This window comes from Triturus cristatus, chromosome 4_1, assembly GCF_964204655.1.
Source record: "Triturus cristatus chromosome 4_1, aTriCri1.1, whole genome shotgun sequence".
Taxonomy (NCBI): domain Eukaryota; kingdom Metazoa; phylum Chordata; class Amphibia; order Caudata; family Salamandridae; genus Triturus; species Triturus cristatus.
In genome coordinates this window covers 462184917-462211481 of record NC_140585.1, presented here as the reverse complement: position 1 = coordinate 462211481, position 26565 = coordinate 462184917, and the positions used below count along the sequence as shown (strand labels likewise).

The following is a 26565-nucleotide window of genomic DNA, read 5'->3' as shown; positions in this document are numbered from 1 at the left end:
ATGGTGTGTAAAGTGTGGAATGCCCCTAAAGTAGTGTAAACCTGGAGTCTCTATGTCCTTGCTTCCCAAGCTGTTTAAAATCACAATTCACTTTGTAGCATGACAAACTTTCCCGGCCCACTTACTTTAATGGCCAAGATGTGGGCAATTTTTTAATGTAACTAAAGCATCATGAGGTAGCGCACTGTCGCGTACAGAGAGCCACTAAAGTTGCATACACGTACAGTTTTACTAATAAAACTATAATGTATACAAATGACAATATGTGGAAATTGGGTGTAATTGAATATTTATAATGTGTGTATGACTAAGTGAAAGTGTCTTGATCTTTTTTGGTCCTGTTAAAAAAAATAGTTTCCATCACACTTCAGAATTACAAGAAAATGTGCTTAATTTTTGCTTTGTAAACTGCTAAATGTGTACAGTTAATTTACGTTTTGCTGTGTATTACAAAAAATGACATCCTACAGCCTGTCCTTTCACACACTCTGTACCCCAGCAAGATAGTCACATAATTCACTTTAGTTTTCTTTCTCTGACTACAAACTGAGAGGAGTTTGTAAACACCAATCCCCATTTACAAAAAAGCAGTTATATGTCAGTAGACATGGAGGCTTATTACGATGGCAGTCAGAAAGCCTCCGAGGCTTTCCGAACGCCATCGTTGGTATAAATTTCGACCGGCTGATTATCAATCAGTTAGTCAGAATTGAAACCAGCTGATCATTCTGGTTGCCCTCCGATGGGCTCAAGGAGCCCGTCAGCCAGTCGGAGGCGGGCCTGTAATCCCAAAGGGCGGTCTTTCCGCTCTTGGGATTACGATGCATGGTTTACGGCAGGGTTGCCATGCCCGCCTTTCCGACATGGAAACACTGTCGGGAAGTGTGTTTGGGGGCCCCTAGCAAGGCTCCCTTGAGTGCACTGCCTCCGGTTGGGTGCCTGCACCCCGTGGCAGGCACCTTGAGGGATTAACACCACCTCCCATTTCCCTATGGGAGCATGTAGTGCGGCCGGTTTATGGCCGTAATACATCCAAACTAGGTGGTCGGTCCGTCCCGTATACGCAACAGTGTCTGGCGGAAGCAATTCCGCCCGACATCGTGATCGATCCCATAGTCTGACATTTGACCTCTGTTATTGAAGCTCAGCAAATGTGACATGATACATACAGAATTTTAATGCATCTTTATATATTTCTAAGACTTTCACAGCCCACCAAAAATCTTCCCACGACCCACCCTCTGTTTGGAAAACACTGTGCTAAGTAGTTTCTGAAATCACTTGCTGTCCCAATTGCTATGTGGTTGAGGTTACCAAATACATTATCACCTGGAGATCTCTTTACCATTGCACAGCATTCTGCATATATGATATCCATCACCCAATCAATCAGCTAACCAATCAGATCTGCCTGGTATCTAGTGAACTAAAATAAAATGTCTCTCAAGATCTTCATCAATCCTGAATCAAGATGGGAAACAATATTTCACTAGGTTACATTTTTTCCTTGCTATAAAAAAATTGTAAATGGTAAAAAATTAGCATTTCACTTACCTGGCCATTTGCAGATGCTTCCGTCGGAGTACTATTAGCGTTATGAGCAGCAAACCAATCAATAGAATGCTTAGAATGGCCAGCACAGATATGACGACCACATTAGGATTCATCTCTGCAACTAGGCAAAACAAAGAAGGTTAATTTACATAGCAGCGAAAGAGTACATTCAAGATGTTTCAGTTGCAAATTGTACTATTATTATTACAAATTAATGCCGCTTTACATGTCTGCATTATTTTAAGACAATGAACAGTATTTAAATATGAAATAAGTTACTACATTTGCCTTTGCAAGATATCAATTTAGTAGAACATGAAATACAATGGAACATATGTGAAATACATATCACATCTAGTGTGTAGCCCCATGTCTAGATGGATGTTGATGACTGCGCTTAAAAATGACAATATCCTACTTGCCTTCTAGAACATGCGTGTTAATTTATGTATATTTGTTATGTAAAATTGCATTCAATCAATTCTGAAAAACAATTTTTGAGGACAGTTTGTGTAAGAAATTGGGTTATTGGTTGAGAGAGGTGAAAGCCACTTTCAGGCAACTACCACAATCCTTATTATGTTCATCTACAAAAGTCACTACATTAACCTGTGCTCAACCCTCTGGTAGTTTGGCACAAAGCAGTCAGACTTAACTTAGAGGCAATGTGTGAAGTATGTATGTAGCACACAAGCAGTAATAAGGTGAAAATACAACACAAGGAAAACACCAAACCAATTTAGGAAATAAAGTAAGTTTCAATAAATAAAATTATACCAGAAAAACAAAAATCCAATTAGTAGAACCAGAGATATTCAATTCAAAAAATGTCTAGGGAAAATAGTGCCTAAAAGCACAAAGCACCAAATCAAGGTCATCCTAGACCAAGGGAAAGTCACAAGTTCAGGCTGACCACAATGGAACACTGATTTGATATAGGGACCAGCTAAGTCCTGCTGAAAATATGCTTTCTAAGTCCAGTGCTGATTTTCCGTTTGCATTGGAAGTGGGGGAAAGAGGAGAATGAGCGTTGCAGATGATCATCGCTGTAGAACGAAGAGCAGGTACAGCGTTGTTGATGGTCAGTGCTGTAGCTTCACGTTGGCAGTCGTCGTGGGCTATTGTTGCTGTAGTGTTAAGTGCTGATCTCACGATGAGCAAGTTTCAACTGAACTTCGTATTGGTGGTCGTCACAGGCGGCAGAGTCTTGACACCAACTGGCCTATTCATGGTTGCGAGGATCCGAAACTTAAGAATTTCCACCTTTTCTAGCAGGGGGTGCTTCCACTGATGCCAGGGTGCCCAGGGCACCTCTTGAGGATCAAGAAACACCCCAGAAGAAGCCAGTAGGCACAGTTTATGTCTGGGGTGGTCCAGATGTAGCAGGTCAGCAGGGCATATTCGAGAGGCTTCTGAAGCTTGTTGTGTCCCTGTAGCTCACCCACAAGGTAATCTAACTGACCCCTGAAGTCACTCTGGGTGGCCTGGGATGGAGACAAGCAGGTCCAATCTTCCTTCTCAGACAGCAAGACAGTTCTTTAAGCAGCAGGGCAGTCCTTCTTCTAATTCTTCGATAGGTCCACACGTGTTTTAATACGTTGCTCTGGAGGTCTAACATTTCTACCTGGTGCCAGTCTTTGTGTGGAGGGACTGCCTGTCCTACCCTCACATCTGGCTCTGGGAAGCTCTAAACACTCTGAGGGCAAAAAAGGCAGGAAAGGCCTGGTGTCAAGTTCCTTTGAGTGCGCAGGAGGAAAAGCCCTCTGAAGTGCAAGTGGGGGTGGGTACAGACCCTCCGCAGTCATCCTGTCAACACCTAAGCCCCCTTTGTGTTGATGTCAGGAAGCAATATACATTCTCCATCAGCAGAGTCATTCTCAGTCATTTGACCCAGGCACTGACAGATAGCACATATGATTGAGACAAGCAAAAGTTTCTAAAAATGCCATTTTCAGAATTGTGACTTAAAATCCAACTTTACCATTAAAGAGGATTTAAAATTACAATTCATTTGAATGTAAACATCATCTCTCTATCATGCAGTACCATTTACTAGGGGCTTACAAGTTAATTAAATATACCAATTAGGTCTAGGTTATGTTTGGGGGTGTGAGCCGAAGCCCTTTAGCACTGGCTAGCAGTGATAAAGTATGCTGAATTCTAAAGCTGACAAAAACAAATTCAGAAAACAGGAGAGGTGAAGGCAAACATATTTGGGGGAATGCCATGCCAAAGGTGCCAGTTCAAACAGTTAGTTTTAAAAATAATTCTTTTTGAATTATTCAGAATTGAAATGTTGACACAAACATTATCATCTTAACTGTGGTACACAGATTTTCAAGGTAATGGTTAAAGCCACGGTTTGTTATTTATTATCATGTCTCCAGGTTTAAAGTCATTTTAATTTAGACAGCACCAACCTTGTGAAACTGAATATACGTTACAGAATGTGACATACATTTCCTCAGATATCATGTCTTACCTGCTAGAAATATTGTTTCTAGCTCACTAGTAAATATGGCCCACATGTTCCTCCTATAGGCCTTGAAATAATACTCCCCAATCACACTTCCCCAAATATTTCCCATTCTAAAATTGCGCCCATAGGTTCTGAATTATATAATTCCTTCTCAATTACCACTAATATCATTGAAATAATAAAATGTCCTTGCACACCCCTTCACACACTTTATCAGTACCTGACCATTCAAACCTTGTGTATGTCTCTACAATCAAGCTTTCCATGAAGGCATACTGAGACAGCGCCCACCTTAATTTCTGTCACCTTCAGTGGCCGTTGGTGCCTCACAAAAATGGTGAGTCGACTTAAATAAAATGTAAAAACATACAAATAAACATATACATTTAAAAATGAAAAAAAAAAGTTTCACTTACCTTCTTACGCTGCAGCACGTCCTCTGTGTTCTCCGGCCCCGACTCCAGACTCCTCCAGCATGAGGTCCCACAGCTTCTTATCCAATCCAGACACTGCTCTCATGCTGCATGAGAGAAGCATCTGGGTTGGCTGGAGCAGGATGCCTCAGCACTCCGAAGAGCACTGAAGGCCTACACCTGCTCTCCAACCCAGCTGTCTAAGACAGCATGGTGGGAGAGTTTGAATTGCGCATGTCGGTTTGGCCGTAGCAAGGTTGCCGGCTAAACCGAAGTGCGCAATTCACACTTTAAGGACCACTCGTCATTGCTGCTAATTAACGGCAATGACGAACTGGCCCCTCCTTGACCTCTCCGTTCGGCAGAAAGTCGGAAAAATAAAATGGGAATAAAATCCTTTTATTGCTATTTTATTTTTCCAGCTTTCTGCAGACATGGCTGGGGGGGTGTGTCAACAGCGAGGGGTGGGGGCTTCTCCCCTTCCATGGGGGAACCGGCGCTGATCACCTTAACCCATCTACCAGCTTTAACACTGTCAATCATCGCCTAATATTGATTACTGTTGTATATTAATCCAGGTCACCCCTTGGACTACATTCCGCTGGTTTTCCTGGTGCAATGTGAGCCGGGCCTACAAAGGCTCCTAGTGCTCCCCAACAGCGCTTCATATGAAGAACAATAACAAAATCAAACAATTCCTAGGAGTCTACTGCCACCACTAATGCAGCTCAGGCCCATTCTCTCTTGATAGGAATATGCTGAATTCAATCTCTACAGGGACAAATTTGGATGTTTACATTGTTTATAATTCCTGTTTATCGCGAATGTTGACTGAATTTTGATGTTTATCTACATTTAAGCGTCTTCATTAATTACAAAATTAGTATTCATGAAAAATACTAGCAACACGTATTTTGTGAATATCACCTTTTCACTTGAAAAGAGTCCAATGGGGAAAAACATTCTCAACTCAACCGCTACAACTTTCTGTCTATATGTATGCAATTATCTATAAATATATAAAAGTGTGTTTAAAAAAGACCAATTTGGATTTTAAAATAAATAATGAAATGAGTCTAGACGAATATTGTTGCTTTATTTGCACCTGAATGAATGACTCTTCCCCTATATATTTTTATACATCAGGGATCATATGTGGTCTTGTTCTTTATTCAGATTCAGCCTCCACCCCCATTGCATCTGAATACTCTGGTGTGGCTGCATTCCTCCTTTGAGTAAAGATTATAATAGTTTCAATGTTTCGTTGGTAACAGATGGTTTAGCTATCGGATTTAAACTCAGGAGGTCTGCGAGCCCCAGGCTTCGCCCCTTCATTGACTCCATGGTCCCCTGTGATGATGATGGAAGCTGGGACTGAACTCCCAGGACCTCTGGCGAGGTAAGTGAAAGGGGTACAGAGGATGGGGTTGCTGCAAAGAAAAATGGCTCAAGAGAAGGAACATCTCATAGGAGGGTTCCGTGAAAGGAAGCTCAAGCCGGTGTCCGTGATAAAAATAAAAAGAATCCAGGCCATGAATGAGATATTCTTTACAGCAGACATAGGTTGCCAGGAGGGACCTCTGTGGCTGGACCGCCATTCCTGACCCCACCCAATGGAAGAAACAAGCTCAAACACATAAGAACGGGCGTAAAACAGAGCCATTAGTAATTATTGCAGTTTTCTCCACTTCCCTACTTTAACATTCATGGGCTAGATATAAACACAGAATAATACCTCAGGCCGTCCTTACAGCATTCACATGCACAGTCCTATTCACTAACAATTGCTATTATCCTTCTAAGCCAAAACGGTTCTAATAACATTAATAAACGTTGCTTGCAGAGCACTTAGAAGCAAGAAGGATGCCCTCACCCAGAGTGGTGATGACTACGCAGGCGGGGATGCTGGGAGACTGGTGGCTTATAGTGGTCACGCTGCAGTTGTAAGATGTGGCAGGCAGAAGGCTGGAGATTGTCACAACATGAGAAAAAACTGTAACAGGCTCCTGAGAAACAAAACAAGCAGAACGGATTTGTGTTATAATTAGTACAACATTATTTTAATTTCATTGCAGCAGTTCTGCTGAAGCACAGAAATGTCATGTTGATGGTGACGTGCATTAATTAAAATTGAATACCTTAACAATGTCAAAGAAGAAAGCAATTTCTTTTAAACTCTCTGTCTGAGAGAGCTTTCTGGAAATATGTATTTGGAATGGCCAAACCCCAAACCAATAAACAATAAAGTGTGACTTGGATGTCACTTTAACAAAATGCCAGTGGTAGTGACCTCATCCAAATATTCAGCTGCTGATGACATCACAGGAAGAGACATCATATGATATTGTGAGCTGTTTGTTGCTAGAGAAAGTGTTGTCAAATGACCTTTCACATAATGGCATTAAGGTACGGAGACTGCTGAATAGAGTAAACATTGCGTTCAAGATTAATAAAATAATGCAACAGGTTTCTAAAATATTTATTCATTTATTGTTGTACCACGCATATGTATTAATTGAGGCAGTTCCATGATATGCTATCAGTGCAGTCATTATATGCCAGGAGCGCTGCCTAGATATGTAAGATTTGAGGTAGCTATCTACCCAGATACAGCCAGCATGGATATATCCCCACATGCCTATGCACAGAGCCAGCTCAAAATGTCCAGTCCTAGTCAAGGACCAAACATTACCCAGTGTTGAGACACAGCCTTCGGTTCTTCCATACAGCCGTGGAAGAACAGAGGAAGGCACCCAAAAGGTTGACCATAAGTCCATGTGATGGTGGTATAAACTGCAGGTCATTCCTAGGATTTAGCTTTCTTCTCTGTCCTGTGCCAGCTCCCCTGCTCAGTCCAGCAGCTCACTGCTCTTGTGCCACTGAGAGCACTCGCTCTCACTATCTACTATGCGGCGCTGCTTGCTGCATCCTGCATTCCTGCTCAAACTAGCAGAGCCCTCGCTGAACCGCTGTTCCTGCTAGGGACAGAGCCCTGGTTAGGCAGCCTTTTTATGTATAGGTAGTTTGCTCATATTGTGCCCACTATAGTTTTGTGTAGCTTTGTTTAGTTGGGCCCATTATTGCTGTTGTGTAGTTTGTGAAAAGGAAAAATTGGTTCTGTTGGGAGTGAACTTGATTTAAGGGACACTGAATGTGTACAAAAGATTATTACAGAAAAGTGTACCTAATCACAAGAAAACACACACACATAACAAACATTACTCTAACCAACGCAAAGTGATTTTCATTCTCAATATATTTAAATATACATGATTGTTATTGCAATATAAGACTGACCCAACAGACAATACATAAACACATTTAGTGAGCAATAGTGTACAATCACATAAACAATCAACATAGAATTGACATCATGAACATATACTTAGACAAAAAACACTTTAAAAGAATGATGATCCGAGGTTCGTAGCATATAACACCACAATATGTATTATTCAATATTCCAATGGTGGAATTACATGGATCAATCAAATAGATAACGTCGACGTTTCGACCCTAGGAATACGTGTAGATTTATACGCATCAAAGACGGGTCTTCATCAGGACAACAACAACCGGTCAGTCTGTAATTACAGAACATATAATCAAAAACTCAAAGTTATGTGTGTGTCTTAGTAATTATTCTACAGAGATTACGTGGCTACTGCTCACCTGAGGACTAAGAATCGATTTGTTTGAATATATATCCTTGTGTCGCATACGGTGAAAGCAATCAAAAATATCACTGCGACATGGCAAAATTTCCTGCAATAAATAACGCAAATTAACTATCATGTATGATATACTATATAATCATAGTCCGTAAGGTGACTTATCGCCGACACATACCTTACGAAGCTCCTGCGCAGGGCAGACAAATACCGTCAAGGCGATCAACAATTTCTACAAACAAACGTATTTTAGATTTCCTTAGTGGCATAGTAAACAAAGGAATTAAATTAAATAGCCACCTATTCATAAACTTAAATGCACTATCAAGGTCTGAGCCTGAATCTAAGATACCATCCTTAGATTGGTATCAGCACTAAATGGTAACTCCCAGAGTGATGACAAGATCCTATGCGGGCTGATGCATATGTCTACAGTGCCCCATGAACGTAAATTAAGTAAATTTAGTAACGTCATGATAAAAGGCATACTCAAGCTAACAATACGCAACCAAAGTATTCGAGTTTGCGTGGCCTCTATATTCTGAAGCTATGAAATTGAACAAACCGAAACGATTCGGTTGAGAAACTTGCATTTACGCCCTACAGCAACCCGTTACAATCGAAAACTCTGAAATTGACTAAAACAGGGACAAAAGCAGCACAGAGTGAATAATGCCCGCCGCTGAAAAACGTGCACCTCTGACCTACATGTAAATGCTCCCAAACTTACTTTGAGCAGAATGAATCCGCTTCCAATCTCTCACAGTCCGGACAAACAAAGCGACGAACCTGGAGATACAGTCAGCTGTTTAAGTAAACGCGCGCGAAAAATCTGAGTCAGCCAAATCGAAAACACGACATGGAACGTGGGCTAGGTCTGAGGCAGGTATTATTCGAAAAACGTGAACTGGATGCGGAATCTCCAAGGCCCTGGAATGGGAGTCCCAGAATGACCTGCTAGAAGTGTAATCTCCAACTAGGAAATCAGAGTAGTACATCAAAAAAGGGGGGGGGGGGGGCGCCTGGGTGGAATAGGGATTAGAAAGTTATTCTCATGTATATTTATACATCGCTTCCGCATAAAAATATATATCAGCGCCCGATTAATTGTGAGCTGATTCACAAACGATATTTCCCTAGAGAATATATTCAGTGAAGACATAGATGTTAACATATACTGTTTGATAAACAGTATTTATACTGCATGAGGAATTCACACAATTACCCGTGGAACACATTAGTGAAAACTCGGCGCAAGGAAGCATTAAATCTTCCATGAGCGGGGAATCGAAGGCGTTATCCATCCAGATTCATCCAAGTTCACATATTTACATTAATGTAGTTTGTCTGGACAACAAGCCAAATTGGGAAACGATAGGATACAGCTTTGATCACATGTTAAGCTCAACGTTGAAAGACAGTTGAATTTATGCAAAACAAAAATGTGGGGGTAAGTTCACAGTATACAGTCAAAACTTACAATCTATTCATTTGAATGTAGGTCTCCTCATGCTCATTGAGCCCATGATCAACAGCCTCAAGGGTATGTATCCAACGACATTCCTTGTAGTTGAGGGAACTAGCCACATTACCGCCCCTCTGATGGATAATAATTTTTTCAATAACCCACCATTCAATTTGTTCATGAGTGTGACCCATAGTGGTATAATGTTCCACAAGGGGAGCACCTTGTGTCTTGCATTTTATTCTACTTGTGTGTTGTTGGATTCTGTTCTTCACTTTTTGGGTCGTTTGTCCTACATAAATCATGGAACATGGGCATCTGATTGCATAGATGACATTTTGGGTATTACAGTTCGTGAATTGATCAAGGCTGTATGTTTTACCCCGGTGTGTAAAATTATTTCCAGGCACAGTGTATCGACATACTTTACATTTACTACATCTATGATGACCAGTTACGGGTGGTAAACTGAGTAATGATCTGTTGTCAGGGTGTCTAGGTGGTTTGTCCGGACTGTGAGAGATTGGAAGCGGATTCATTCTGCTCAAAGTAAGTTTGGGAGCATTTACATGTAGGTCAGAGGTGCACGTTTTTCAGCGGCGGGCATTATTCACTCTGTGCTGCTTTTGTCCCTGTTTTAGTCAATTTCAGAGTTTTCGATTGTAACGGGTTGCTGTAGGGCGTAAATGCAAGTTTCTCAACCGAATCGTTTCGGTTTGTTCAATTTCATAGCTTCAGAATATAGAGGCCACGCAAACTCGAATACTTTGGTTGCGTATTGTTAGCTTGAGTATGCCTTTTATCATGACGTTACTAAATTTACTTAATTTACATTCATGGGGCACTGTAGACATATGCATCAGCCCGCATAGGATCTTGTCATCACTCTGGGAGTTACCATTTAGTGCTGATACCAATCTAAGGATGGTATCTTAGATTCAGGCTCAGACCTTGATAGTGCATTTAAGTTTATGAATAGGTGGCTATTTAATTTAATTCCTTTGTTTACTATGCCACTAACGAAATCTAAAATACGTTTGTTTGTAGAAATTGTTGATCGCCTTGACGGTATTTGTCTGCCCTGCGCAGGAGCTTCGTAAGGTATGTGTCGGCGATAAGTCACCTTACGGACTATGATTATATAGTATATCATACATGATAGTTAATTTGCGTTATTTATTGCAGGAAATTTTGCCATGTCGCAGTGATATTTTTGATTGCTTTCACCGTATGCGACACAAGGATATATATTCAAACAAATCGATTCTTAGTCCTCAGGTGAGCAGTAGCCACGTAATCTCTGTAGAATAATTACTAAGACACACACATAACTTTGAGTTTTTGATTATATGTTCTGTAATTACAGACTGACCGGTTGTTGTTGTCCTGATGAAGACCCGTCTTTGATGCATATAAATCTACACGTATTCCTAGGGTCGAAACGTCGACGTTATCTATTTGATTGATCCATGTAATTCCACCATTGGAATATTGAATAATACATATTGTGGTGTTATATGCTACGAACCTCGGATCATCATTCTTTTAAAGTGTTTTTTGTCTAAGTATATGTTCATGATGTCAATTCTATGTTGATTGTTTATGTGATTGTACACTATTGCTCACTAAATGTGTTTATGTATTGTCTGTTGGGTCAGTCTTATATTGCAATAACAATCATGTATATTTAAATATATTGAGAATGAAAATCACTTTGCGTTGGTTAGAGTAATGTTTGTTATGTGTGTGTGTTTTCTTGTGATTAGGTACACTTTTCTGTAATAATCTTTTGTACACATTCAGTGTCCCTTAAATCAAGTTCACTCCCAACAGAACCAATTTTTCCTTTTCATATACGTACCCAGGTTCTGAGAGTTACTGGGTTACCCCATTAAATCTAATGGTTGTGTAGTTTGTGTCTGTGAGCCCATTACCGCTATGCTCTGCTGCAGCATTTACATCCCCTGCCCCTCACCCCCTGCCCAGGACCTACTTAATGGAGGATGCAGCATGGCTGTTCCACCGAATGCATGCCAAAAGCAAACTCATCTGTGCCCGGACACCGCCCGTGCCAGGACCCCTGGCTCTCCCGCCACCCACCGCTACACCATCAAGGAGCTCCTGGCTCTGATCCACAGACACCGTTGCAACTGCTGCTGCAATGACCCCCCACGATTGACCAAGGGAGCATTCATCTGGTGCCATTGCCAATTTTCCTGCAACATAGGACCACCATCTCGTACTGGAGCATGTGCCATCACCGCCCAGAAGACCAAGAACAACCCGGAACCACTTCAATACAACCAGTTAAATGCCCGATCCGACTGCAAACAGGCCACAGAAATCTGGGACACCATCACCACCCTCACCTCAGACGTTGCCTTTATCACCGAAACATGGCTCAGCCCCTCTGCAAAACCCCGACATCGTCACAGCAACACCTAAAGGCTACAAAATGATACACTGAGATCACACCAACAAACACGGCAAGGGCAACGCCACCAGCTTCGAAGAACCCATCCGGTGCATCGCCACCAACGACGACCCCAATCCACTCATGGAACACCTCAACTTCCAACTACAGACCAACGCCAAGACCATGCTCAGAGGCTTCCTGGTCTACAGACCCCGGGACCCTGACCGGCTTTCTGTGATGCATCGCAAACCTCATCGCCCCTCTTACCCTCGCCTATGCTGTATCTTACATCCTACTCAACTTCCAAGTTGATGACCCCTACGTTGACAACTCCATTTCCCTTCTGGAGAACCTGCACAACATCAGCCTCACCCAATTGGTCACCCAGCCCATGCACAAAGCCGAACACACATTCGACTCAATTTCCCCCTCCAGCGACAAATTCAAATTCAGCCATACCTCAGAACTCACCTGGACTGACCATGCATTGTTTGCATCACCATATCCGATGCTCAACACACCATTATCAAGCAATACAGCTCCTCCCACTGTAGCTGTAGAAAGGTAACTGAGACACAATGGAACCAAGTCCTTAGCAACACCCAACCTGAAACTTTATTGGCCCTTGAGCAGGCCGTCCAGAAGTTATTTGTATGGATTGATGAATGTGCCAACAGAGTCGCCATGATGAAACCACCCACCCAAAACAAACAAAACCTCAAAATAAGGAAGTTGATACACCCCAGAGATCAGAACCACCAACATCAACTGCTACTGATGCGGGAAACAATGGCGTGCCACAGGGAACCCTGCCAACATAGCCTCTTACAAAGCAGCCCTCTGCAACTACTACCTATGCATCACGGAAGCCATCACAGCCTGCATCAATACAGCGGCCAATCACATGAAAGAACTCTTTGAAATTGTTAAGGAATTTTCCACCCCGGCAGTCACAGAGAACACCATTCACCCCTCCCAAGAACTCTCCAACACCCTCTCGGACTACTCCCACAGCAAGATTGTTACCATCTACAACAACTTCGATCCCAACCCGTCACCAGCAACCTCAACAGCCTTGGCCAACCAGCACAAATCAGCTGAATGGTTACCTCCTGGTCTCTGCTCACCACTCAGACCACCACAGCCATCAAATCATCCATACACTCAGGGGCCCCCCGATCCCTGCCCCAATTGCCTTTTCAACCACGGATCCAACCAGCCCGGAACTAACTAGCATCATCAAAATAAGGAAGTTGATACACCCCAGAGATCAGAACCACCAACATCAACTGCTACTGATGCGGGAAACAATGGCGTGCCACAGGGAACCCTGCCAACATAGCCTCTTACAAAGCAGCCCTCCGCAACTACTACCTATGCATCACGGAAGCCATCACAGCCTGCATCAATACAGCGGCCAATCACATGAAAGAACTCTTTGAAATTGTTAAGGAATTTTCCACCCCGGCAGTCACAGAGAACACCATTCACCCCTCCCAAGAACTCTCCAACACCCTCTCGGACTACTCCCACAGCAAGATTGTTACCATCTACAACAACTTCGATCCCAACCCGTCACCAGCAACCTCAACAGCCTTGGCCAACCAGCACAAATCAGCTGAATGGTTACCTCCTGGTCTCTGCTCACCACTCAGACCACCACAGCCATCAAATCATCCATACACTCAGGGGCCCCCCGATCCCTGCCCCAATTGCCTTTTCAACCACGGATCCAACCAGCCCGGAACTAACTAGCATCATCAACACCTCCAACTCCACAGCAGTCTTCCTGGACAGATGGAAACACGCTGAGGTCAGACCCCTCCTAAAAAAAGCCTCTGCCGACCCCAGTGAACTCAACATTTATCAACCTATCTCCATGCTCCTGGACTCAGCCAAAGTACTCGAGACCGTCATCAACCAACAGTTCACTGAATACCTGTAACAAAACCACCTACTTGACACCTCCCAATCAGGATTCAGTGCAAACCACAGCACCGAGACCGCACAGATTACCCCCACAGATGACATCAGAACCCTCCTCAACTGTGGAGAGACTGTGGACCTGATTCTCTCAACCTCTCTGTGCCGTTCAACACTGTTTCCCCCCACACCCTCATCAACAGACTCTTGGCATACAACAAAAAGCCCTCAAATAGATCGCCTCCTTCCTTACTGGATGTACACAGAGCATCCGGCTGCCTCCCTTCACCTCCCAGCCCATAACATCATATGTGGCGCACCAAAAGAGTCATCCCTGAGCCCCACCCTGTTCAACACCTACATGACCCCCTCGCAGATATTGTTAGATCCACGGCCTCAACATAATTTCATATGCACATAACACTCAACTCATCTTCTCGCTCACCAAAGACCCCTCCACCGCCAGAATGAACTTCTGCGACACCATGACCAACGTAGCCAACTGGATGAGGGACAACTGCCTTAAACTCAACTCTGACAAGACAGAGGTACTGATCTTCGGGAAGAATGCTTCAATATCGGACCACAACTGATGTCCAGAAGAACTCGGACCAACTTCCATGCCTTCAGACCATGCATGCAACCTAGTCATCATACTCGACATCCAACCGACCATGAAACTACAAGTCAACGCAACCGCCTCCTCCCAAACCCTTTGCCCGCTCTGCAGAATTTTCTGGTGGATCCCAGCCAACACCAGAAAGACTGTCACTCAGGCCCTAATTACCAGCCGCCTCAACTACAGAAACACTCTCTACGCTAGCATCTCCACCCAGCTCCTCAAATATCCCCAGGTCATACAGAATGCTGCAGCCAGACTCATTTTGAATCTTCCAAATGGACCCACCTCAGAAACGTCCACTGGGTCCCTATCCAGAAGAGATGCCAGTTCATGAACCTCATTCACACCTACAAAGCTCTACACGATCAAAGACCGGCCTACCTCAACCATCGATTGAATTACCTTCAAGACAGTTACACTCCTCTTCACCAGCCATTGTTCACCCTCCCAGCATCCATCGCACTACAGTGGGGGCTGCTCCTTCTCCCATATTGCAGCCAAGACCTGGAACCACCTTCCCCCCTTGTTTCCCTCCCTGGCAAACTTCAGAATGAAACTCAAGACTTGGCTTTTCGATTGAGATGTCACACCCACAGCACCCAGATACTCCCAGGGGTGAATGTGCTGCTCTATACAAATGTTGTTGATTGATTCTCTTCTTTCCTTTGAAGGTGTAAAGTTCTGCAGCAGCAGAGAAAATGAAAGAAACTCGGATGCTGTTGGCATTCCTGACCTTCCTATAACAAAGTGCCAGAACACCCGCTATGAAAATTATTCCACTGCAGAAAGCAACAATTTAATTCATTGGAGTGTGCATTGGCGCTTCAAAATGTAATGTATGTGCAAAATAAAAAGATTCTGAAGTGGGAAGCAAACTCTATTACAACATTGGAATTTTGGGAGCTCCATTGAAGACAATGGAGTGCTCCGGGCTTCTAATGGCTGGTAAAGGGCTGGAGCTCCAACATTCCAATATTTGTCGTTCACCGCTGTTACTGTGAAACAAGGCCTCATGGAGCTCAAGGGGATTTAATTCCTGTTCGGCTCCCTAAGGCCTTGTTTTATTTGTTAGAACATTCCGCCCTCTAGTGGCAGAATGTTCTAATAGCCATATAGCCCGCCATAGCTAGGCTATATGTGCCATTAAAGGCCCACTCCCTTGTTAAAGTAAAGCAAAAATATCTCAAAACGAACATCACCAGCATATAAAATACAATCAAAGATCTTAAGTTAGGTGATGTCCATGGCCAGAACACCCGCTCTGATTATTGTTCCGGCACCACGGCAGAAAGCAACAATTTAAATCATTGGAATGTGCATTGGTTCTTCAAAATGTAATGCATGTGCAAAATAAAAAGTGGGCAACAAATACTATTAGAACATTGGAATGTTTAGAGCTCCATTGAAGACAATAAGGTAGCTCCAGGCTTATGACTGGTTTAAGTCCAGAGCTCCAACAATCCAATATTGTCTTAATGTTTATCCCTTTTAAATGTTGAACATTTTACCCTTAGTGGGTGGAATGTTCTAATAGCCTTGTGGTCCCTTCTGCCTCGGGCTATACCAGTTGTTAAAGGCCCTCACCCTCGTTATAGGCCCTCGCCTGCGTCTCAAGTAGGCCTGTGCTAAAATTCCGTTCCGGTCGCGGAAATTGCGATAATTTGACATTTTCGTGTTCCGCGGAGAGAGCAAAAATTACAAAATTTCCGTAATCTGCATTTTACCGGAAATTTTGTGCTTGCTCGCGCTGTAAAATAATACATTCTCACGTGCGCGCGATCGCCTTACCTGAATCCCCGCGTTCGCCAACAAGTTTTCCCGATCCGGTCGCGTTCTCCATGAGATGTTGGATTGTTGGTAGCCATTTGCGCTGTCTCGCGACAGTTCGCGCCCGCAGTGACATCATTCGTCGCGCGATGACATCTTTCTTCTCGCGATCATGCACCGCGAGACAAGTGAAAACAAGATGGCCGCGCCCGCGAGCAACCACATGGGTAAGTTGGCGAGCCGCGACCATGCAGAAAATACCGCGAACGGGCGGGAAAAAAACTTCCGCATCTTCGCGATATTTCCGCGTGTTTGCGGAGATTTTTAAAATTTTCGCGATAATTTGCGAAAGTGAATTTCGCAAATTCCGCCCACCCCTAGTCTCAAGCCTATAACTCCGGTTCAGGGCCTTTAACAACCGGTACAGCTCTAAGCAGCGGGCTATAAGGCTATAATGAATTAAAAAGTTCAGTTCTGGTCAAGCAACAGAACGTAAACAGGACTCATCTGAGCCCCATTTTCCTTCTATTCCTGATACACTACCATTTGTGATTTCTGAGGCCAGCGATCACAAAGGCAGTGCCAACAGTTGCAAGGAGCAACCCAGGAGTGGCAGCTGCGACCCCTGGTGACCCTTCAATGTCATCCATGAGGTCTAACCTGGAAAACAACTTTGATGTACTGTACTTGGGAACATTTATTCAGACTCACCAAGCTTTCATCAAAATAAATGTGCGCTCCCACTTTCGCTACAAGTCTCACTTATACCATAGCTGAAACAGAAACGCGTGCTTCAAAAAAGGAATGCACGTTAACACTGGTCAGCAGTGATAAAGTGCCCAGAGTCCTACAGTTAACAAAAACAAGGTCAGAAAAATAGGGGGAGGAAGGCAAAAAGTTTGTGGTGACCCTTCAGAGAGGGCCGTTTTCCAACATTCACAAACTGTAAGGCTGGCTATAATCGTATTCTCGATTACGCATTTGTGTCCTTTTCACTGTTTTATTTCTGTGTTTACTTTGCAATCTCTTCTAGGACAGAGAGCAATTATGTTATCCAGACTCTCACAAGAAATACTGTAGCGTGTGCACAGGCTCTGTGTGAATTCTCCAGACTCTCACATTAGCTCTCTCTCCAGTTGGGGGGATTCTTTCGGTGTAATTGGGCAACAAACGAGGACTTCCAGGCTGTAAAGGGTAACTTGGGATATGCATTCCCACTTAAATTGGGAACTTTGGATTTTACTGCACCTAGCAAGTAACATAGGTTGAAGCACGTCCTCCTGCAAAGTGCCTCCATATGGGACACTTTGACCTGTTCAATTAAGATCGGCAGAGCTTTGCAGACCTAATGATTGAAGTGGCTGTGCTTGGAGCGTGCCTGTCAGCTGCAGGCTCGCATGTGCATGGCTCAGCTTGCTGCAGTCAGCTCAGACATGTAGCTTCTCTCCTAGCTGGGTGTCTCTGTGGCTTCATCCTTGAATTCATCCACACTTCATTCATGCCTGGCAGCAGCAGAGAGGGCAGCTATGTGCTTCTGCATGCATTGATATGCACCTGGACGTTTGTCACACGAGACCGCAAGGATACTTCTGTGGTTATTGAAGGTGAGCAGTGTGCGATCTGGGTGTGACATTTGATAGGGCTTAGCTGTGTGGCTGCAGGCTTTGTAGGATCTGTGTTTTAGTAATTGATTCCAGCTCAGAGTCAATTTAAGTCCCACATCATAAAACTCCCTCTAATCCTCCTTACTCCTAGGTTATGGATAACCCCAGCAAGTAAAATAAAAGGCAGCAGTGAATCTATGAAACCCCTGAGAAGCATTAAGCACTAAGAATCTCTTAAACAGTACTTAATTTGTAAAATAATAAGTGCAGGTGCCCATGATATTACTCAGGAGGCCACTGCTGCTTGTTTCACCTGAGGTCCCTGCTAGCGCTGCCAAATACCAGCACCTGCAAACCATTACAATCCTACAAATGTTATAATTTGGACTTAAGAATGGCTTTAGAACTCTGGTATGTTTGATTTTTAATCATATTTTGATACATTAATTAATTTGCTTTTGTGCTTTAAAACAAATAAAATAGATTGACAGTGCCACCATGTGGTGGACTGTGATAAAAATGTGCTGGTGCATTGAAATAGGTTCTGTTGCTGAGCACTGGCAAACACTGGCACAAATTATGCAGTGCTGTTTAAAGAGATTAGAAAGATGGATGGGTAATTGAAAACATGAGTAAGGTTGCAGGAGCTGCACTTATGCTTTTTAACCACTACACAACAATTACGGGACAAGCATTAAGGGAGATACCTGCTTCCCCTGGCAATTCGAAGCAGGTATCTGGGATTCTGCAGTATGTAGATGATTGGTTTGCACAAGGAAGGATTTGTGGAGCTTAGGTATTGCCCTCAAGGCATGTAGTCAGACTTTCCTGTTTTTAGTTTATATTTGTTGTGAACTCTGGTGGTACTGTTTTCAAGTGTTTTCCAAAGCTTTCAAAAAATGTAAAAATCAGTAGTTGTCAGTGTTTACTCTTTTTTTCTCTCTAAGAAAACATGGGGAGGTGTTTTTCTGCTATTATAAAGAATTCGGTTTTTATTTCCTTTCTTCCCTTGTTGATTCCTATTGCTAAATCTTCCTTCTTTCTTTCTTACGGCAATTCTCTTCTCTGTACCTCTCCGTTGTATTTGCTCTCCCATATATGTTATTTTTTTCATTATTTCCATCACTTTGCTACCTGTCTCATTTCCAAGCACTTAAATCACTATTTCCAGTGGTTCCGTCACAGCCTAGGTCCAGTATGCATATAGATGAGGATATGTGTGCACCTGTTAAGATTTTTTGCAGCTTATGAAAGGTTGATGGTGAGCATTTAACACATCTTCCTGCTGCTCTATTCTTCAGACAAATGACAAAGGTCGACAGAATGAAGATTTTCTGCTTGGCACATGAGATATAAATATCTATTGTCGGGTACCAGGTACAAACTAGTGTAACATTTTCCTGTTTGTATCGAAATACCAAGAAAGGGCCTGGTTAGTAAATGTGGTACTACTGTCTGATCCCTGCATATTTCTGCTCTACATGGTCATAGGGTAGACATCTGCTAAGGAAATACTATGCCAAATGTTAGATCTGTGGTCTTTGGTGACAGAAAACGGCTGTTGCGTAGTTGAGTTAGTAAAGAAGATTTGTGATCTGCCAAATGCCTTGGATTGTCTGACTTTGACGTCCACACCAATGAAATTTACTTTACATAGTGGAGCTATACCTAAGGGAGTTTGTGTTTATTTGAAAACCAGCAATAACTATTTTTTCTAAGCATGTGGGCCTGTTTATTTGAAAGCAGTGAGGGGGTGGTGCTTCTTTCAGGCATGTGTGAGCCTGGCTCGATATGTTTGGCGCTTTTGCCCTGTCAAAATATTTTCATTTGGAATTTTTTGGGAGCTCAGAATTCTTCAACAGGGCAAGACTGCAGCTCTATTTGACAGTGAGTTCCACAAGGCCAAGTACCTACTTGCCAAGGTTTGCTGCTGCTGACACGTTCTGAGTAGGAGAAACCTGTTTTCTTATTCCAGTGAGGTTGCGTTTCGGGCAGATAGGCTGGGGTGGTTTGTCCTGTCCTGCAGAGGTCTGGAAGTCCAAAAATATTCAAAATCCAAGGTTTTCAGGGGTGGTAAGTGAAGTCCAGTTAGACACAGCCAAGGGTTCCGCAAGCTTAGGCACAGAACTTGGAGGTCAAGACTCACTTTAGCTGAGGCCATCAGCAGGGTCGAGGTCAGATCCAGTTGGTACTGGTCAGAGAGGCACTTCAGAGAAAAGGTCACTTGCAGGTTGTTATGGTCCTTTAGCTATAGCAGAGGTCAGCCAACTGACCCTTGGTGTCCACTTCTTTTTCCCTGGTATGGCTGAATATTATGGCAAGTTTATTGCTAAGCAACTCGTGATGAGTGGTGTGTGGAAATGAATTTAATAAGATAAAATGAGGAATTGCTGCCACCCCATGTCTCAAACCATTTGATATCCAGTTGCCTACGATTGTAATGACTGATGCGAGTAATTATAGTTTACGTACAGTTTTAATGCAGATTAACAATGGTTAGAATGTGGTCATTGCCCATGCATCTCGCACACTGGGAAGGCAGAATGCAAATATTCAGTCACAGAGAAAGAAGCACTGGTGTGTTATTGGGGACATATATACTTCGGGCAGCATGTATGGGGAAGTAAGTTTGCTGTAAGGACTTATCACAAACCATTGGTGAAAGTGTTTACAACTAAAGAGACAGGTAGTGCTACTCCTTGCCTTTCTCAGTGGCTATATAGACTGTAAGAGATCACTCTGAGGTGAAGCATGTGCTAGGTATTACGAATGTCATGGCAGATGTTTATCCTGGTTGCCATTATTGGATGAAAGTAGAGGTGAAGTTGAAGATGAGTGTGTGGTTGTGGTTGCCAAGGAGTTATGACAAATTTCATCAAGAAACTTGGGTGGAGGAGACCAAGTCTGATGAAGTACAAATAAAAGTGATGGAGTTTGTCAAACATGGTTGTCCACAAAACAGAAATGTGGATGAAGAATGAAACCTTTATGAGATAGTTCAGAATGGATTATATATTCTTGACGGCATACTCCTGAGATGTGGTTTATTGGTGGAACCTTCAAGGAAGAAGTTTTACATTTAGCCCATGAAGGACATATTGAGATGAGCGCGTTTAAGAGGAGGATTAGAGAAGATTTTGGTGGCTCCACTGGGACTGTGATGTGGAATGCATGGTAATGTAGTGTGTGATTTGTCACTGGAGTGACAAGCCACAAAAAGTGATGTTTTATCCCTCTCAAGTTATTGACAATGGTGATGGACCCTGGAAGATTGCTTTGGATATTTTGGGCCCTTTTGCTATGTTAGGTTCAGGGACCATGTTTACATGGGTAGCAATTGATTTATTGTCACAATGGCCTGAGGTTATGTTTGTGAAACATGTGGAGACGAAGAATTTTATTACGTTTTTAGAGGCGATCTTTGTCAGGGAAGGGGTCCCTATGGAAATTGTTTCAGGCCATTGTGTCCAGTTGGTGTGGAAGGAGATGACATAATTTCTAGATGGCCTGAGTATACATCATATGAGAATGTCAGTCTTTTCTCCCTGGCGGAATACTGTCATGGAAAGCTGGAACAAGGTGTTGAAGGGAGGTTTACAGTTTATGTTGCGTGAGGGTGTTGATTGGAGAAGAGCAGTGAAAAAATTGGTGTGGGCGTACAGAACTTCCCCCAACAGTGCCACGGGTGGGACTCCATATAAGTTAATGAGGGGAAGAGAATATTGTTTTAAGTTAAGTCCAGGGTGGATGCAAAATGTGAAATGAGCTATATATGGAGTTAAGTTGAAATTAACTGACAAAACGAATGTGGTTCATTGGGTCAGAGTCAAGTTGAGACATTTTGTGAGGAAAGGGATGCCAAAGTTTTCCAGTCCATTGTGTATGAAGAGAATTGGAAGGTTTTTCAGAATTGCCAGAATGTTTGTTGATGGCAGGAGCAAGTGCGGAGGAATCTGGGCAAGGCAGAACAGAAGTGTAGGCATCTGGGCAAGGGCAAGAACTAAAAGGGGTGGTTAGGAAATCCAGGAGAGTGAAGAGGTGTACACAGTGAATGAAAGATGTTGAAATTAAATGAATGTAGTCTTACAGGCTATGCATCTGGTTACTTGAAATTTTATTATGAAGTTTTATCATTTTTTGTTTAGTTTGCGATTATAGTTATATAATTAGTTGTTTTTTGTTATGTATCTATTACTGTTTGTTACATTACATAGTAGTGATATGGGGATATTTGATTATTGTATTGGCCATTCTATGCATGTTTATTTTGTTATTGTTGTGTTTCATTTTAAGTGGGAAGATATGTAGTATCCATGCTCTCGTCTCAACTTTAGTGTGTTATGTTGATTAGAGGCAATGGTGCGAGGTGCCGCTCCTTCATTAGGAAACTGATAAACGTATTAAAACTCACCATCTTTCCATGTGAGTACATGGTAGTTTTCTCCTGTCAAAAGGGGTTATTTTCACAGATTGCCCTGCAGGTTTTACACTGCAGGAGTCAGATTACATAGGGTAGGCCTGAAGTGATCTGTGCTCTGCTATGCTACTGTAGCGGAAGACACAATAAGTGCTACAGTCCACTAGTGACATTTCATTCTCAGGCCCTGGGAGCACTTTCAACACCATATACTAGGGACTTACAGGCAAGTGGTGATCAAGGTCATATGATGATGTCAGCAAACCGGGAAATGTGTGAGGACCGCTCCATTGAACCCCTAGGAAAGGGGAGGCCGATCCCATGAAACACAGCATGGTGGTATAAAGCCTTGATACTGACTGTGAGTTTAAACTGTGAATTTATTGCAGGCATAGGGCAGTGATGCAAGAACCTCATTTCTGTTGCCGAGCACTTTGGTTTATTGATTGATTGTTAAAAGAATTTTAGCTATGGACTCTTAACATTTTACCCCACTAGCATGGAACCTTTAAATACGTTTTAGACACTGACTAATATCACTTTTTGGACGGATTGTTTCTGCAGAATGCCTTCATAGCGATGAGCTGTGTCTGTTAAAAAACACTGACATTCAAATACTATGATCCCAGGAAGATTTTATTTCTGCTTTTAAGTAGAAGAGCTTTGCACGGCAAAGGAAATATGTGAGGAGACATTAGAGGGATCATGTTTGCGTCATTATGACTAAGCTTCTGCATTCAATTGTCATGTCTTTACCTGTTCACCACATGTACATTTTTGACACCCGTCGGAGAAATAAAAAGGCTTAAAATACAGCTAAACAACATAGTCCTTTTAGATACTTTCTCCGGCGTGGGAGGGGGGCGGGGAGGGCAGGAGGTGCTGAGTGCAGTGTAAGGTCTGATTATTCAAGAGGATCAGTAGTTAAATATACGTGTTTAGTGGTTTTCCCATATCCACAGCTTTTGCTGCACCGCCTTCCAATCATTGGCAACACTAGAAGGCAGCATACTGTGAAGGCATCGGTTTGTATATATAACTGTAAGAGTTAAAACCTGTAAACTAGGAGCGAATGCGCAGCTAAATTTATAGTTGCAGCCATGAAAATGCCCTAAATGTAGACCTTGTTTATAGATAACGAGTGCAGTTACTTTCATGGACCGGTATTGGAGTGGAACAAAGCATATCATTCCTTTAACGTTTTAAGAATGTGGAGTTTGCATTCTAAAGGGGCCTGCAAAGCCTGAGTGGGCCATGACAGGTGCCTGGCAATGACACATGTACCCTGTTCCTACTGAGCGGGTGTCATTTGTGTGTTGTCAAACCTGAGCTGTGGTGGGGCAGTTGGGGTAGCCCTTCTTAGCCACCAAAGTTAGGTGTAGCGAGTAAGGGGTTGGCGTGCCAGACATGCATGTACACTTTCCACAGTACTGGCAGCCTGGAGTGCCCTGTGCACCCTAGAAGAGACTGGCCTGTGTGAGGCTGAGCTGTGGCACTTGGTGATGGTTTTCATTTGGACCAGGGACGGAGCTATTATGCTGTTGAGAAAGAGAGCTACACTATGTGGCTCCCATACGAGGCGTCCCAAACCCAAGATCACTCATGCACCATAAAAGTGGAAACCGTGCAGCTTGAAGCACTGCCAGATAACACATTTTTATTTTGAATTATCTCTTCCCAAAAAAATATGGACTTTTAGCCATTTTTGTTTGCATATGGGTTTTGAAATGCAAATGATGAACCGCTCTGCACATTTGGCTGACAGAGGAAACTAACATCTTCTGTTAACAGTGACTGTTAGATTTGGGGGTGTCTAATTGGTATAGGTTGGTACCTGTGACAAATAGGGACCCTTGCGTCTAGTCAGGTAAGGGGGTACACTCCTAAAATAAGCCATGCTCACCTCCTTGGTAGCTTGGCACGAGCAGACAGGCTTATCTCAGAGGCAGTGTGTAAAGCATTTGTGAACACATACAATAATCAAGTGACAACTCTACAGATGGACACCACAAGATTTATATAAAAAATAAGTATTCTTTATATGGATTTAACACAAGGCCATAAACGACAAAAATCCACAATACTGTTGCTTTAAAATGGTATAATTTGACTTAGTTCTCTTAAGATGGTAAATGCGACACTCAAGAGTTCAATGTACCTTAAGATGCGACACGCAGGGCAACAAAAGTGTTGCAAGGACGGTGATGCGTTGAAGATCCGGTGCAAATAAACAAAGATGGTGCTTTCTTCTTGATGCGACACGCTTCCCGGTGATGCGACGGTGCCTGATGCGACGTCGATCCTCTTCTCCGGCGATGCGAGATGTTTCCTCACGATGCGAGCCGCGACAGGACCTGCGACATGCTTCCCAGTGATGCGGCGGCATCTGATGAAACATCGATCCTCTCCCCTGGCGATGTGAGTTGCTTCCACAATGATGCGAGCGGTGACATGCCCGGCAACACTCTTCCCTGTAAGGCGGCGGAGTCTGATGCAACGACGATCCTCTTCTCCGGTGATGAGCCACGACAAGCCCTGCAACACGCTTCCCGCAGATGCGGCGGCGCCTGATGCGACGTTGATCCTCTTCTCTGGCGATGAGCCATGACAGGCCCTGCGACACGCTTCCCAGCGATGCGGTGGTGTCTGATGCAACGTCGATCCTCTTCTTCGGCGATCCGAGGCGCTTTGGTGGACCTGCGATGACTCAACGATTCTTCTGCGACACGCTTCCCGGTGATGCGGCGGCGTCTGATGCGATGTCGATTCTCTTCTCTGGCAATGCGAGGTGCTTTGTGCTGTGAAGCGGCAGCGGCAGCGGCAGTTCGGCGACACGCTTCTTGTTCGTGAGTCGTGCTTCCAGCTCCTTGCGACACGCAGTACCCCAGAAAGCCTCGCAAAATAACAGGCACTTCCAAATAACTCTGGGGAGCTGGTGGGTGAAGTCTGTTGTCCCTGAGACTTCAGCAGGAGGGAAGCTCTTTTCCAAGCCCTTGGAGATCCTTCACAAGTTGAATAAAGTGCACACAAAGTCCTTTCTCCTTTCTTTGGCAGACAGGCAACCACTGCAGGCCAATCCCCCAAGTAGCAATTCAGCTTAGGGATAGTCTCTCCACAGTTTCTTCAGGTTCCACTCCTCAGCAAAGGCTTCTTCTTGTTTCTCAAAGTGATCTAAAGTTCTTGGGTTTGGGTCCCAATATTCATACCCAGTTTCTCTTTGTTCTCTGAAGGCAGAGAGGCCTATGCCTAGTCCAAACCAGTTCTGGTCAGTCCTGGAGCACTTTGTTGATATGACTCCTTCTTTACTTTCACAGTGCAGGGCAGAGACATCAGGAGGTGGAGCCAGCATTGTGGAGGGAAAGCACGGCCCTATTCAGGTCCCAGGTGCAACTCCTCCCACCCATCTACATGGGGATCTCTCTATTCAGCCCTGTGGTGACTCACACTGTCTCTGGGAATTCCCCAGCCCCCTGGAATTCCCCAGCCCCTGTCTCTCAAACTCCAGACAAGGAATACACAGCCTAGCAGAGGCAGGTTTGAATGGTTAGACAAGAAAATACCTACTTTCTAAAACTGGTATTTTCAAACACACAAGCGCAATTAAAGGGATTTCGGTGCCAGGCTGCGGCACTTTCTTGTAAATCTGCCCCAGAGTCTCCAATCCTACCGCCTCAGAAGCTTCAGAAGCCTACCAGCATGAAACAGCTCCAGAGCCTGCTGTGCTTCAATATTTGTAAAGGCGATGGTTATTATTATCAGGGTCCGGACTCGGAACTTAAAACAGCCCTGGCACAAATGGTAAATTCAGCCCCCATTTGCACCAAGTGAGTGACCCCTGATGGATTGCTCAGTATGATTTTCCATAGGATAATTTTGGAAAAGTGAAACCGAAAGGTGCATGATAACAGCTCAATTTTTCAATTATATGTGCTAGTTTTACTGGTAGTTCTGAGAGGAATTTGAATAAATATTCCAGTATATTAGCATAGTATCTCTTAGAGCTATTTCTAATCATGCATGCACCTGTGCAAAAATAGTGTTCCTGATGAGAAAAGGAACATGTTGGTACCATTATGAGAGGCTTACTTCTCATTAATCCATTCATCCTATCATAATATAAATATTTATTTGGTTGTAAAATACAACCATAAAAAGAGCATAAAATCGAAATACATAAATGTAATACAACTGAGAAGATAAACACACAATGTTATAAAAATCACAAAAAGTGATG

The 26565-nt window shown here is 43.4% G+C and overlaps 1 protein-coding gene across 6 annotated transcripts in view; it reads right to left on the bottom strand.

The window, feature by feature from the left end:
• PTPRO (protein tyrosine phosphatase receptor type O) overlaps nucleotides 1-26565 on the bottom strand; it is a 922864-nt gene that overhangs the window by 164066 nt on the left and 732233 nt on the right. For 4 of the 6 annotated variants that reach the window (XM_085652640.1, XM_085652636.1, XM_085652638.1 and 1 more), the window contains exons 14-15: nucleotides 6320-6452; nucleotides 1555-1675 (exon numbers count right to left, since the gene is read on the bottom strand). In XM_085652640.1, coding sequence (XP_085508766.1) covers nucleotides 1555-1675; nucleotides 6320-6452 — 254 coding nt within the window. The remainder of the gene's footprint in view (nucleotides 1-1554; nucleotides 1676-6319; nucleotides 6453-26565) is intronic. The other 2 variants (XM_085652641.1, XM_085652637.1) reach the window with 1 other exon arrangement.